Source organism: Ctenocephalides felis, unplaced genomic scaffold (assembly GCF_003426905.1).
Source record: "Ctenocephalides felis isolate EL2017-DRISC unplaced genomic scaffold, ASM342690v1 CF-g0.4_SCAFFOLD_01604, whole genome shotgun sequence".
NCBI classification, from domain to species: domain Eukaryota; kingdom Metazoa; phylum Arthropoda; class Insecta; order Siphonaptera; family Pulicidae; genus Ctenocephalides; species Ctenocephalides felis.
The window spans coordinates 39,672,399-39,685,441 of NW_020537758.1; the positions used below are offsets into that span (position 1 = coordinate 39,672,399).

The following is a 13,043-nucleotide window of genomic DNA, read 5'->3' on the forward strand; positions in this document are numbered from 1 at the left end:
AAAGATCTATTCCTTATCTTCGCCAAAAACTAATCAGCACGTATTCTTATCAATACAAATCAAATGTTTTTTAAATTATTCAAATTGGTTGATGAAAATTTGTATCCGCACATAGACACATACACACATACATATACCCACGCACATACACACACATTTACATCAATTTTTTCTAAGGTATGCTAAAAAATTCAGAAACTTTTGAAACGTAAAGATAACTAAAAAAAAATATTTTAGATTTTTTGCGATTACTTAATTAAAAATTCATAGAAGGTATCATAAACTCAATACAAAAGTTTAAAACTGAACAAATTACCAAATAAAAAAAAAATGCTATGAATTTTGATACATTTTCGTCTCCTATAGTAAGTATTAAGATAGTGGCTAGCAACAAATCTTTTTCCTTCTACTCTAACATAGTATCATCAAAAAATCCATATTTTTTCTTTCGTAAGATATTAATGGTGGATCTTTATACCCGCAAACCTTTAAGCCCCGTTTTACCCTATAGATATATAGCAAAATATAAATTGAATTCAAAGTTAGTAACCAACAACTACGTCCAATGAACTAAAAATAAATAAGTGACTTTGAATAATTTAAAAGACATCCGTTAACTCGACAAGTATAAGTCGATAACTATTACTATTTTAATGGATTCCCAGTATTCGAAATAATAGCTTTTCTGCACTATTACGTTCACAAAGCCGCATTGCTGTCAATTATGATTCAAATTGTAGTTTAATGGTTAAAATGAAAAAAAATCTCATATATAGCTACGGATATGAAACGCAAAAAAAAAAAATTGCATATGTATATAAGCATTTGTGATAATAGATAAACATTTGTGAATGTGTCACTGATAGGTAATGCTAAAATATTTATTTATATCATTTGTATAATAATTGTGTAAAACAAACCTTAAGAGCCTCATCATGAGAAATTGCAGTGAAAGGCGTGCCATTAACTTCTAGTATTGAATCTCCGGGCCTCAGTCCGGCCCTTTCTGCTACAGAACCTTCCTCAACCCGTGAAATATACACCGACACCTGGAAAAAAGGATACTAAATTTAAAACATTTTTCACTGAAAATTAGATTAACTCTATTAGGTTAATTTATGATAATGTAAACAAAATTTGTACTTATTATTAAAGTTTTTATAAAATATCTGAAAATTTGGTGCATGTATCTTATGATCATTTTTAACGCCAAAATGGCATTTTTAACGTTTTTTATTGGATTTCCGAAACCGCTGGACCTGCTTTCGCAACAATTTATACAGTTCTTCATTCCGTAAATACAAGTGAATTTTTTTTTTGAGTTTTTCAAATCACACAAACCTATAGGAATTTAACATAATTTGAACTTAGTATTTAAATTATTATAAAATATTTGCGAATTTGGTGCATGTATCTAATGGTTATTTTTAACCCCAAAATGGCATTTTTAACGTTTTCTATTGAATCTCCAAAGCTGCTGAACCTGATTTCCCAACAATTTAACCAGATCTTCATTCCGTATATACGAATGTTTTTTTTTATTTAATTGCTGAACTCTCTGGTTGTCAATAGGAATCGAGTATTTTTTTGAATCATTCAAATCGGTTGATCAATGCTCCCAATATCGTTGACCAAAATTTGTATCCGAGCATACATACATAAATGGACAGACAGACTTACAAAAATTTTTCTAAGGAATGCCGCAATTTTCAGAGACCTCTAAAACTTAAAGATATACTAAAATTTTGTTTTCGATTTATTTTACGATTAGGTACTATAACTTACCCCACAGAAAAATAAATGACCAAATAATAATAGCCCTTTTGTAAAGTCTTTTATTAATTGAATTGCAATACTAATTCATATCGTGTATTAGATACTAGAAAGATTTTCCAGCTACATCGAACATTTAACCTTTTCCACTTGTGAATTGCGAGATTTATATGTATGTTGCCACCAGAGCGGCGGCATCCAAGTGGAAAGGGTTAAAATATCACTGAAAAACAAAACATCCTCATCCATATGCTAGAATTGGCAAACAAAAAGACTGCAGAAACTCAACGAAGTGAAAAAATCCATTACTTTTCAGTCTGAAGGGAAATTAGTGTTTATACAGGAAAAATAATTTTCGTGCTTGTGATTTATAATATATACACATGACGCGACGCGAAAAAAGGTATTTTTGTGATAAATGTCATGTTGACATGCATGTATTTTCTTCTTGTTGTTCTGAGAGTCAACCACTTTCTTGCTTTATATTTTAAATGATAAATATGTGTATGAATGTACAGTATATGATATCATTATTTATATATTTTATATGGCCATAGTATAAACGCAATAACAAAATAATTAACACATGGTATTTACCTTTAAAATGTTTCAGATGTTTCGATATAATTCTTCAAAAAGATATAAGTAAATATGAAGAAATTTAGAAATTGGTGAAATTACATTTTTAATAGCATGTTTAAATTAAATTAAAATTAATTAATAAAATAAAAAAATTAAATTATTGTTTTTATGTTTGTGATGAAAAATCATGTGTTTTTTATTAAGTTTCTTATTACCATTGCATAAAATACGTTAATGAGAAACTAACTCTTAAGATGTGAAAGTATCTTTCTCTATATTGAGAAACAATTTTAAAAATACGAAATGGTATTGGAATAAAAGCTACCTATTGTAAATCCAAGTCATAAGCAAGCTGTCGACTTGAAGTCATAAAACCCAAACAGTATTAAAACTATAGTCCTGACTTTTATTGCAGAATAGATTGTAAAGTTTTATTGCTGTTATCTAAGCCATATATATGATAAAACAAGGTCATAAAATAAATGTTAATTGGTTCACAGAATATCCTTTGCAGCATACAGAATTTTCAATTTATACCGTGTAAGTTGCAATATATGAATCATGTTCTTTTTAGAAATATTTCATTTGTATTGTATACATTCAACAGCAAATAGAATCATTACGTGATGATTAAATATATTATATTATATATATATATATATATATATATATATATATATATATATAAAAATTACTAACCTGCATCTTTTCCTCCTTTCACACAGATTCCAAAACCATGAGCACCATCCACAGGATCTCTACTCATAGAAACTGTTCGCGTACACAATTCGTGAATGTTGGGAACAGATTGTTGCATAATAGGCCTTTCACGATAAGTAGTAGGCTGAAAATAAAAAAAAATAAAATATTAAATATAAATTGAATTTTTTTATTTTTGACGTAAATTAGCAGCAAATAATGATCAAAATGAAAGAATTTGAATGGCTACTGCTTAAAAAGTCTAAGCTCTCTGTTGAAAATAAGTTGCTGCTATATAAATCAATTATTAAACCAATCTGGACCTACGGAATTGAGCTCTGGGGATGTGCTTACAAATCAAATATAGCTATAATGCAGAGAACTCAAAAGTTAAAATTTTCAAAGAATTTAAAAAAATTAGAAAATTGACGTAATCCACAAATAATGATATATACCAATGCAACTGCAAAAAACTATAGATTAGAGTAATCAAATGAAGTAAATGGATTAAAAAACCAATTAAAAAATATAAATATTCCAACAACTACCAACAATCGTATTTATTAAATAATTAAACTCTACTTTAAATGCACAAATTAAATTCATTTCAGTTCCTGCAGAAATATAGCAAAAGTTCACGATTGTTCTTTGTCAGAAGCAAACACTCCACGTTAATATTTTATTATCTGCAAACTTTCAGATCGCAATGAGTAAAAAAATACTAAATTTCATAGAAATAACTCGTATGCATAAAGTTTTGTGATAAACGAGATCCTAACAAACTTCAAAGTATTCAAAACTAATTTTATTATTCGAAATTAATATGAATTTTATGATCGTATCCCAAGCCTTATAGCTATGTAGAGTTGTTTTTTAGTGTAAATCTCTTTTTTGTAAAAAAGTTTGGTGCAATATCATGGTATAATAAAACTTGTGAAATAAATAAGCTCTGTTGGTTATTTCATATAGCAGAAATTCCTGGTATATATTTGATAATAAAACAAATTTTGTCATGCGGAAAATCAAAGAGAATCTTACATCGTCAGACATATATCGTGATAATAATGGATTTTTTATACTATTTATTAAATTATTTTGTAAAATTCATACTCCTTATTCAACATGCATTTGAAGACTTTACATGCAAGAATTGAAATGTTGAAATCCAATTGAAAAACGGAATTAATTAGATGAATTTAATATATTTGGTATAATAAGGTTCATTCATTAATTAAATAAAATATAATGATGAAACAATAATAATATGAACACAAGATTATTTATCGACGTGTTTAAAGCTAACGATTTAGAAACTGAAAATTTTCAAGTAAAATACATTAAAATGCGAATAGAGTATCCAAATCTAATTGGCCCAATCTGATTCTTCCCCAAAGTTACTACACGTGGACATACTAAACTATAGCGCTACTAAAAATCAAACAGCAACTTCACCAAACTTTTTACTTACAACCTAGTATTTAGAAAAATAAAACTTGGTGTTTATAATAATAAATATAGTGTATATAATCTATTATACCTGATGTGTCGTGCTCGGTGGACTGCTAGCCGGCGAAGGGCCTCTTCTGCCAGCCATGCGTTCCGTACCCGTTCTGGAAGTAGTTCCTTGGGGTCCAAACAGCCTCAGTACTTGTTCCGGAGAAATTGGGCGCTTTTTGGTGGCAGCGGATCCAGAACTCGCTGCGTGTCTCGTACTACCGCTGATTGATGAGACTGCACCGGTATTGGTGGTTGATGCACTTCCATAAGCACCGCCGTGAAAGTTTGATACGGAACCTCCTAACGCACCTGATGATTGCCCGAGATAGGAACCTCTGAAATAAATGTAATATATAACAAAAGCTACTAGTGTGTGCATCGTGCCTTAAGGCCAATTGCTGGAACTTCCCGTGCTAGAATGGAGTATTCGAGCAAAAAAAATTCAAAATAAATATTGATCAATGTATAATAACAATTGTTTTAAATATTTTCAAATAGATAATTATAATTACTATATATGTACTCAATCATATAACTAACATACAGTGACAATCTATTGCTCAAAACACTTGAAAATGTTAACACTAAGAAGAGATGCCGTGAATGAATCCATCTGAGGATATATTTCTTACAATTACAACAACGCATATGAAATATATACAAACTGAATTGTGAATTTAAAATTTATATTTAAAGTATAAAATTTTGCATATTTTTAAAAATTTTGAAAAAAAAAATTCTGAAATTTTTAGCAATGATATAATTTTATTTGAATTGTTTTTAAAAGTTAAAAATACATACACATTGGCTACATAGCCCAAAAATAAAGTAACAAAATTAGTACTCCTGTTTAAAATCTCTATAAAATATCTGACCATTTGATGTTCATATGCCTTATGATCATTTTAGACCGCCAAATGTCATTATTTTACATTTTACTCTATATCTCCGAAACCGCTGGACCTCCCTACCTAAAAATTTAAGCAATTCTTCATTTCGTCAATACAAGTAAAATGTATTGTCAATATAGTAAAATGTATTGAGAATAATTCAAATCCGACGTTCTCAAAAACTGAATTACCGTTTTTGGCACTTTTTGCACCATATCTTCGAAATGGCTAGACCTGGATTTGCCAAAAACTAATCAGCACACACATCTTCTCATCAATAGGAATAGAATGTTTTTGAGTCATTGAAATTATTCATTTAAAAAAAAATCGGTTGATTTCTTACGCCAGAAATCTTTGACGAAAAATTGTATCCAAACATACACATACATCCATTTTTTTTAAGGTATGGCAAAATGTTCAGAAACCTTTGAAACGTAAAGATATGCAAAAGGTAAGCAGTTAAGATCGACCGGACTGGATTCAGAGGTCCTGGGTTCGATACCCACATTGAGCAGCCTGTTGTCAGGTAGCAGTGACAATGATTTTCACTCAGAATTTATATATAGCCATATGTTTCCAAGTGAAAATAGCCCTTAATCCGGCATTGCAGCACCAAATAAAAAAAATCTCAGCCCTATTAGATAAATTCTAAAAAAATAAAAATCATCAAATATGGATAGATCAACCATCAACCATAACCAATTGGGTTACTATTTAAGAATACAAAATAAAGGAAAGTTTCAGTCTCAACAGCTTATAGGCCGTAGGTTCTGATTGCTGATAAAAAGTGGTGTGTAAAAATGTACTTTGCAAATTTGTTATTTATACCAAAGCTTAATAATCACAAAGTCCAATAGCAAATTTAAACTTTAATTAAAATATAATTAGTAAACTCACATAATTTTTTATTTTCCTTGTTCATTTTTATTTAGAGTATCGATTATTTTTGCATATATTTAACAAGAAAATGTATCTCTATAAATATTGTCTTGTAAAACTATACCCAAATGAAGCCATATGTTACCTTATCGAGGTCATATTAGTGGATAGCTTACGTAACACTATCTATATTGGTGAAGTATATAACACTTGCGAACAAAGCATCCCTTTCAGGACGTCCTGTCCCGGTTACAAAATAGGTGCTTGCTTCCGGGACCTCGACGGTAATATGATATTTCGTTTCTATTTATACACCTCGGTTATTTATAGCAAACCATTTTGAAATTCATAACAGCAAACCCTCTTCTGAATAATAACGGAGAGAGAGAGGACAAGATATTACAGAGAACATTCATGAACATCTGAATGGATCATTATGGGGTTGAAGCTTCTGATGACACGTAAATCTCACAAAATATAATTTTAGTTTTTCAAAATACTAGACTAGTTATGATCAAGGTGATTAGAGCAGCCACTTATGTAGACAAGCAAGGTACACTTTTGGTAATCATTCGAGGTAGGTGAAAATAAATGCTTGCACATATAAATTGCGATTGATTATGATGGGTATATGTTCTAGCAAAAAGGGTAGCAATATATAAATTTGAATATAAATACAATCACAAATTAGATAGTAATTTTATTCATTTTTCATGTTGATAAGAAAATCAATTACAGTCCACTATTTAAAACATGTGATCTCGCCTAAGTTACATAATGTACAATCAAGTATCACCGAATTATGTTATATTAAGAGGCATTTTACAAAATAAGTCAATAACTAGTGGGGCGCATGGCATTGTGCCTTAAGGCAAATTGCTGGAACTTACCGTACTAATAATTATTTTCTTTTAAAAAGATTAATATTTTTGAAAAAAAATTACTTTAAAAGCATTAGATTAGAAACTATAAAATTTTGACAAAAAATTACATTTTTTGAAAAAAAATGTTTTCCTTATTTTGAAATATTTTGGAAATTTTTGAACTTTTTTTCAAAGTAATCGTACTGCTTTAACTGCATAGAGACAAAATGTCAAAGCGCGTAAGCGCCGCGTCGCCGTCTAACGGATAAACATTGGTACGGAACCCATAGAAATGTAAACAAAATTTATACTTATTATTAAAATCTCTGTAAAATATCTGATAATTTGATGTGCATATGTCTAATGATCATTTTTGACCGCCAAATGGCATTTTTTTTACTTTTTTCACTAGATCTCCGAAACCGGTAGACTTGTCTTCATGAAAATTTGATCAATTCTTTATCTTCTCAATACAAGTGAAATGTTTTTTGAATTATTAAAATCGGACGCTCTGTTTTCTTGAAAACCGAGTTACGATTTTTTGACACTTTTGCCCCGTATCTTCGAAATGGCTAGACCTGCCTCCGCCAAAAACTAATCAGCATGTCTCCTGATCAATATAAATCGAATGTTTTTTGAATTATTCAAATCGTTTCATCCGTGTTCCCGAAATCGTCGACGAAATTTTGTATCCGCACACACATACATACACGCACACACACACACATACATCCATTTTTTCTAAGGTATGCCAAAATGTTCAGAAGGTTTTTAAACGTGAAGATATATAAAAATTTTCATTTTCGATTTTTTTGCGATTACTATAACTTGCTCTACGGGAAGTTAATTAAGGTAATTATTTAATGTATAAAGTTTCACATAAAACTTTAAAAATTTACAATAGCAAGTTCATTTAATATTCTTTCACACCACGTACAACTGCATATGCATTCAAATATAAATTGAAGCAAAAACATAGTTTCAAATATAGAACTTTATGAAACAGAACATTTTGTGTTACATATGCGCATTTTCAGAAAATTTAACTGGCTGCAAACGTATTCGAATAAATACGTGGGCACGACAAGAATTTCCATGTATATGTATTCAAAGAACCACAACCATGTTTTGTATGCCGTTAATTAAACATTGTATTATCCTTTGACATTAAATAGCAAAATTAGCGTTGTTTAATAAATGTAGAGGCAAAACCGTGATTGGACTAATGAAACATTTGAATTTATGGCATGATTTAAATCAAATGTATTAAAACTTGAATTAGTTTTGCAAATTTAACAAATTATCAAAAATGTTTGAATGGTTAAATTTTAATAACGATTCAGGAGCTCGAAAAAAAGTAAGTAATTATGCTTTTAAATTAGAACCTTCTTTAGACATGGCACAAAGGTACAATTTGACTTTGGACAATTATATTGCGTAAACCATTATATCACAACAAATAACAAATATCAAACCAGCAACTATCTGGCTATGTTCAGTGAAACTCCTAGCTAATTCACTATTGCAGAAATGTGTTTTTCTGAAAAATTCGTCACCAGGTCATTTTTGCCCTATAGACGGAGTTGAATGGGACGGCCAGAGAACAAACAATCCAATATTTTATCTTTAATTTTAAAGGGATTTAACAAAGAAATAACTGCGTTATTCAGACAATACAATCTTTATAGCTACATTTTTTTATAGAAATTACACTGCATTACAACTTAATTTAGTTTATTATTTACTATTATTAATTGTTTACACCTTTGCCAGGGTAAACGATTAGTTTATCCTCTTTACCCCGGTGGTGGACCTTTTTACCCGCGGACCTTCAAGCCCCGCTCTACTCTAAAGTTGAATTTGATGTGTAGGAGTGAACTGGGAAAATACTCAATTATAGATCAAACTTATTGAAATTCTTATTACTCTACTAATATAATGCAACTGTATTAAAAATCGGTTAGTCTCCACATAGATAAACTCAAATTATCCCAAAATTTCCATTTATCAATGACGTTAGCATCAAATCAAATTATGCATGCAAATTTTCATCCTTCATCACATTATAGTATAGAATAAGCAATTTCTAGTTGACATATTCATACGCCCCTTAAATTCTGCAGATACGTAAAAAACAGCAAAAATAATCTCAATTTGATGTCACAAAAAGCTGGACTTTAAGCTACCATTCAATTTTTTGTCAAAATCACAAATCAGAATATATTATGAGACATTGTTGAAGGATCATAAATAAATAGTATTTAAAACACGTGAAAAACTTCGCAAGAAAAGCGTGAGATAGATTACTTTCACTATAATTTTTTGATATCATATTAAATAGATTTATTTATAATTATTATAAATATTATACTTTCAACATTGCCTCAATTGGAATTCTATTTTTTCATGAAACTCATGACACAAACACATGTATTTCAATCGTAATGCGGTGTTTTCCCAGGATGAGAAAGTTATGGAAATATCTAAGCCACATTTATTGCTCCGGAAAGTGACATTGGAAATATTGTAAGAAAAGTATATTGGAATTCTTCCAATAGTATGTTTCAGATGCGAATATACGTGAAGCTGATATATAGGATTCCTGAACTAAAACTTTGTTCAAACAAATAAATAAGAAATATATAAGATATACATACATATATATATATATATATATATAATATATATATACTAGATGATCCGACAGACGTTGTCCTGTACCCACGTCTACAATTTAAGTTCCAAATTTTTTAATATTCTGTCCTATACTTTAATGTCTATTTTTGGTCTTAGCATTAGCTGTATACGTATTGGAAACTGCAGTTTTTTGATCAGTATAAAAAACTCAGAAAGAATAAATATAGTATCTACGACAAAAAAACAATATCGTCTTTGATATTTCCAACCAATATAATTGCTTCAATGATTTATATAATATATCATAGTCTATAATTTTTATAATCGCGTACCCTATATTAGTTGCTTTTTGGCAATTACAATTTCTAATTTCTTCTTCATTTTTTTCTCATTAACAATTTAATAAACATTATTTCTTTAGTTAAAATCTTCATGATGCAACAAATGAATTTTTGACACTTAAAACAAAATTCTAAATCATTTTTTCAATAAGTAGAAATATTAATAAATAATTTAAAGTATTTAAATGATTTAGTAAAGTAAAGCAAAATACAACATGCATATGTTGAAAAAAATAATGTATATGCAATTTTGGATGTATTGTGTTATTTTTTAAACTAAATTATATATTTTCTACTGACAAACATATATTGTATCTTATATTGTTTTAATTTCTGGCACACTTCATCTGGTTTTTGGCAATAATATTGTATATATTACATTTTTAGATATTATATACTAACATTGTCTAGGCTCGCTTAAACTAAATTCAAATTCCAAGTGAATCGAAATTTTTGCCATATGACAGTTCTCATAAATCAAAATGTTTTCAATATCAAACCAAGATATGTTGTTTTCTGCATTTTTTTTTCAATTTATTTCTACAATATTATTTTATTTTGATAACCAAATACATCCTAAACGACATCTTTCACAAACTTCAGAAAGATTTATCAAAATCCGAATAAACGTTTAGGAGGAGTATATTTACATACATCATTAGAGAAGAATTTTATATACAGTGTGTCCTAGAACTTAACTTCAAATGCAAAATCGGTTGATAATATTTATCATAACTCTTATAGATCACGTTGAAAAATCATATCACATTGTTTGAAAATTATGAGCTGTAAAGTGCTTTAAACTTTAGAACCGTATCGATTTATAACATGTCTAAGTCCAAGAGCCAACAATAAGAACACAATAACCCCAAGTTTTCAAGAATAAATACTTTTTGTTAAACTATAAATTTTAAATTTTCATAATTTATCGACTTGGAGAATATCCCCTTTAAAAAAGTGCTGTAAATTGTATTGGCAAGTTCCAACAATATTTGTCAAGTTTAATCAGAATGGTGAAATGTTGAGATACTTTATAGTTTCATAATAGAAGAAACGAATAAAAAATAAAAATCTAAAACTTTGTGTTAGACGGCAGCTATGTGGCTTATGAGTTACTGTAAAAATAAAAAGTAGTGTACCTTTAAAGCTGTCTTTAGCTTATTGAAACTGTAGGGTTTCGTGTGTCTCAAGAAAAATCACCTTGTTTGATAAAAGAGATCAAGTCGTATGTTACAAACTTTGAAAAAATAACATATTAGTATTTGTGTACCATGCAAAATGGATATATTAAAACTTGGGTCTCAAGAAAATTCATCTTGTTTGGTAAAAAATATCAAGACTTAAAAAAACAACATATTTGGGTTTGTGTACCACGTTCGCAAATGTATTATATATATTTAATATATAAATATTTTTGTAAATGCATTGAAACTTCTTAATATTTTACCAAGTTGTTGCAAAGATACCAGAATACTATTACATGAAATTAATAATTAAAAATATGTTTTTTACCTCGATGATCTTTTGTCTGCATAGTGCTGCTGATGGGGTGTATGAGGCCTAGATGCGCTGGCAGGCCTTTCCACTATAGTGTAGCTGGTACCAGGAGGCGAATAGTATAAACCAGGCCGAGTTCCAGGCCTCCCGTTATGTCTGGACATGTCTTCGGCTTCATAGCTTGTCCTGAAACATATTTCATGTTAATACTTTACTTTAAATCTAATTTTCCTGATAAATATTGAAGTATCTTAGCTATCTTCTATATATATATATAAAAATAAGTCGGGTTTTCCTTCCTGGCGATTTAACTCGAGAACGCACGAAACGATTTCGACAATTTTGCATTCGTTGAAAAGGTCTCGGTCTCCGCAAGGTTAATAGCTAAGAAAATTGAAAAAAAATTCAACAGAAAAGCGGAAAACATTTTTTTTCTTTTTTTACATACGGCGTCATCTCTGATGTACTACAAACTAATATTTTTTGTTTGACTGCTACTTATTTGTCATCAAATCAATCAAGTGTATTGTGCAAATTTTTATTCAATTTCAACAGCAGGCAATTTTTTGCTTCATCTTTTAATCACCGCACGAAATGTTACATAAAATGAAACCATCTGGTGGTGAAACGGAGTTCGCCGGGCTTACTAGTTATTTATAAGAAATTATTTATGAGTAAATAGTTAAGATTATATCATTATCATTAAAATATTGTGGATATTATAACGAATGAAAGAACAACTATTGAGTTGTAAACGATGTCCCTTTACATCTGACAATTTGTGAATGCCCCAAATTTACTAAATGTCATTAACTGGTCAGTTTTAAGTAAAATAGAAAATAAAAAAAACTAATGCAAATTCGACGATAAATACATTACACTACATTTAAGAATATTTAGAATATTTAGGTGAGCTAATCATAAGAACATATGCGCCTAGTAGCATATATACGAATTAGAATTCTTATTACCTGTTTGCGATGGCGGTAGAATGGTGAGCAGCGTGCGTTGCCGACTGAGGCCCAGTGGCGGCAATGGGTCCTGGTGTACGACCCCAACTTTGACCCCCATGAGCAGACCCCCAACGACCACCGCCACTGTAAGCGAATTCACTCAGTTCGCTGCCGTCGGACGGGTCGCCTAAGCGCATCTGAAATAAAATCATTAGAGATTAGGATAGTGGTTAGAGCTATGGGTATACAATTATAAACTTCAGGTTTAATACTCGTTGTATCAAAGTAGTAAAATTGGGTTCAACTTGGAAATATAAATATCAATATGTATTTCATCAGAAGTTAACCATACGTCTCTACTATTAGGGACATTCTATTAACAAATTCTATAAAGCACCGTTTAAAGAATCACAACAAACTTACAATATTAAC

General features: G+C 29.7%; 1 protein-coding gene across 1 annotated transcript in view; it reads right to left on the bottom strand.

Moving 5' to 3' along the window:
• LOC113373732 (whirlin-like) overlaps window positions 1-13,043 on the bottom strand; it is a 33,933-nt gene that overhangs the window by 11,354 nt on the left and 9,536 nt on the right. The window contains 5 exon segments of the mRNA XM_026614007.1: window positions 921-1,048; window positions 3,052-3,194; window positions 4,587-4,886; window positions 11,674-11,844; window positions 12,630-12,808. Of these exon segments, the coding sequence (XP_026469792.1) occupies window positions 921-1,048; window positions 3,052-3,194; window positions 4,587-4,886; window positions 11,674-11,844; window positions 12,630-12,808 (921 nt within the window).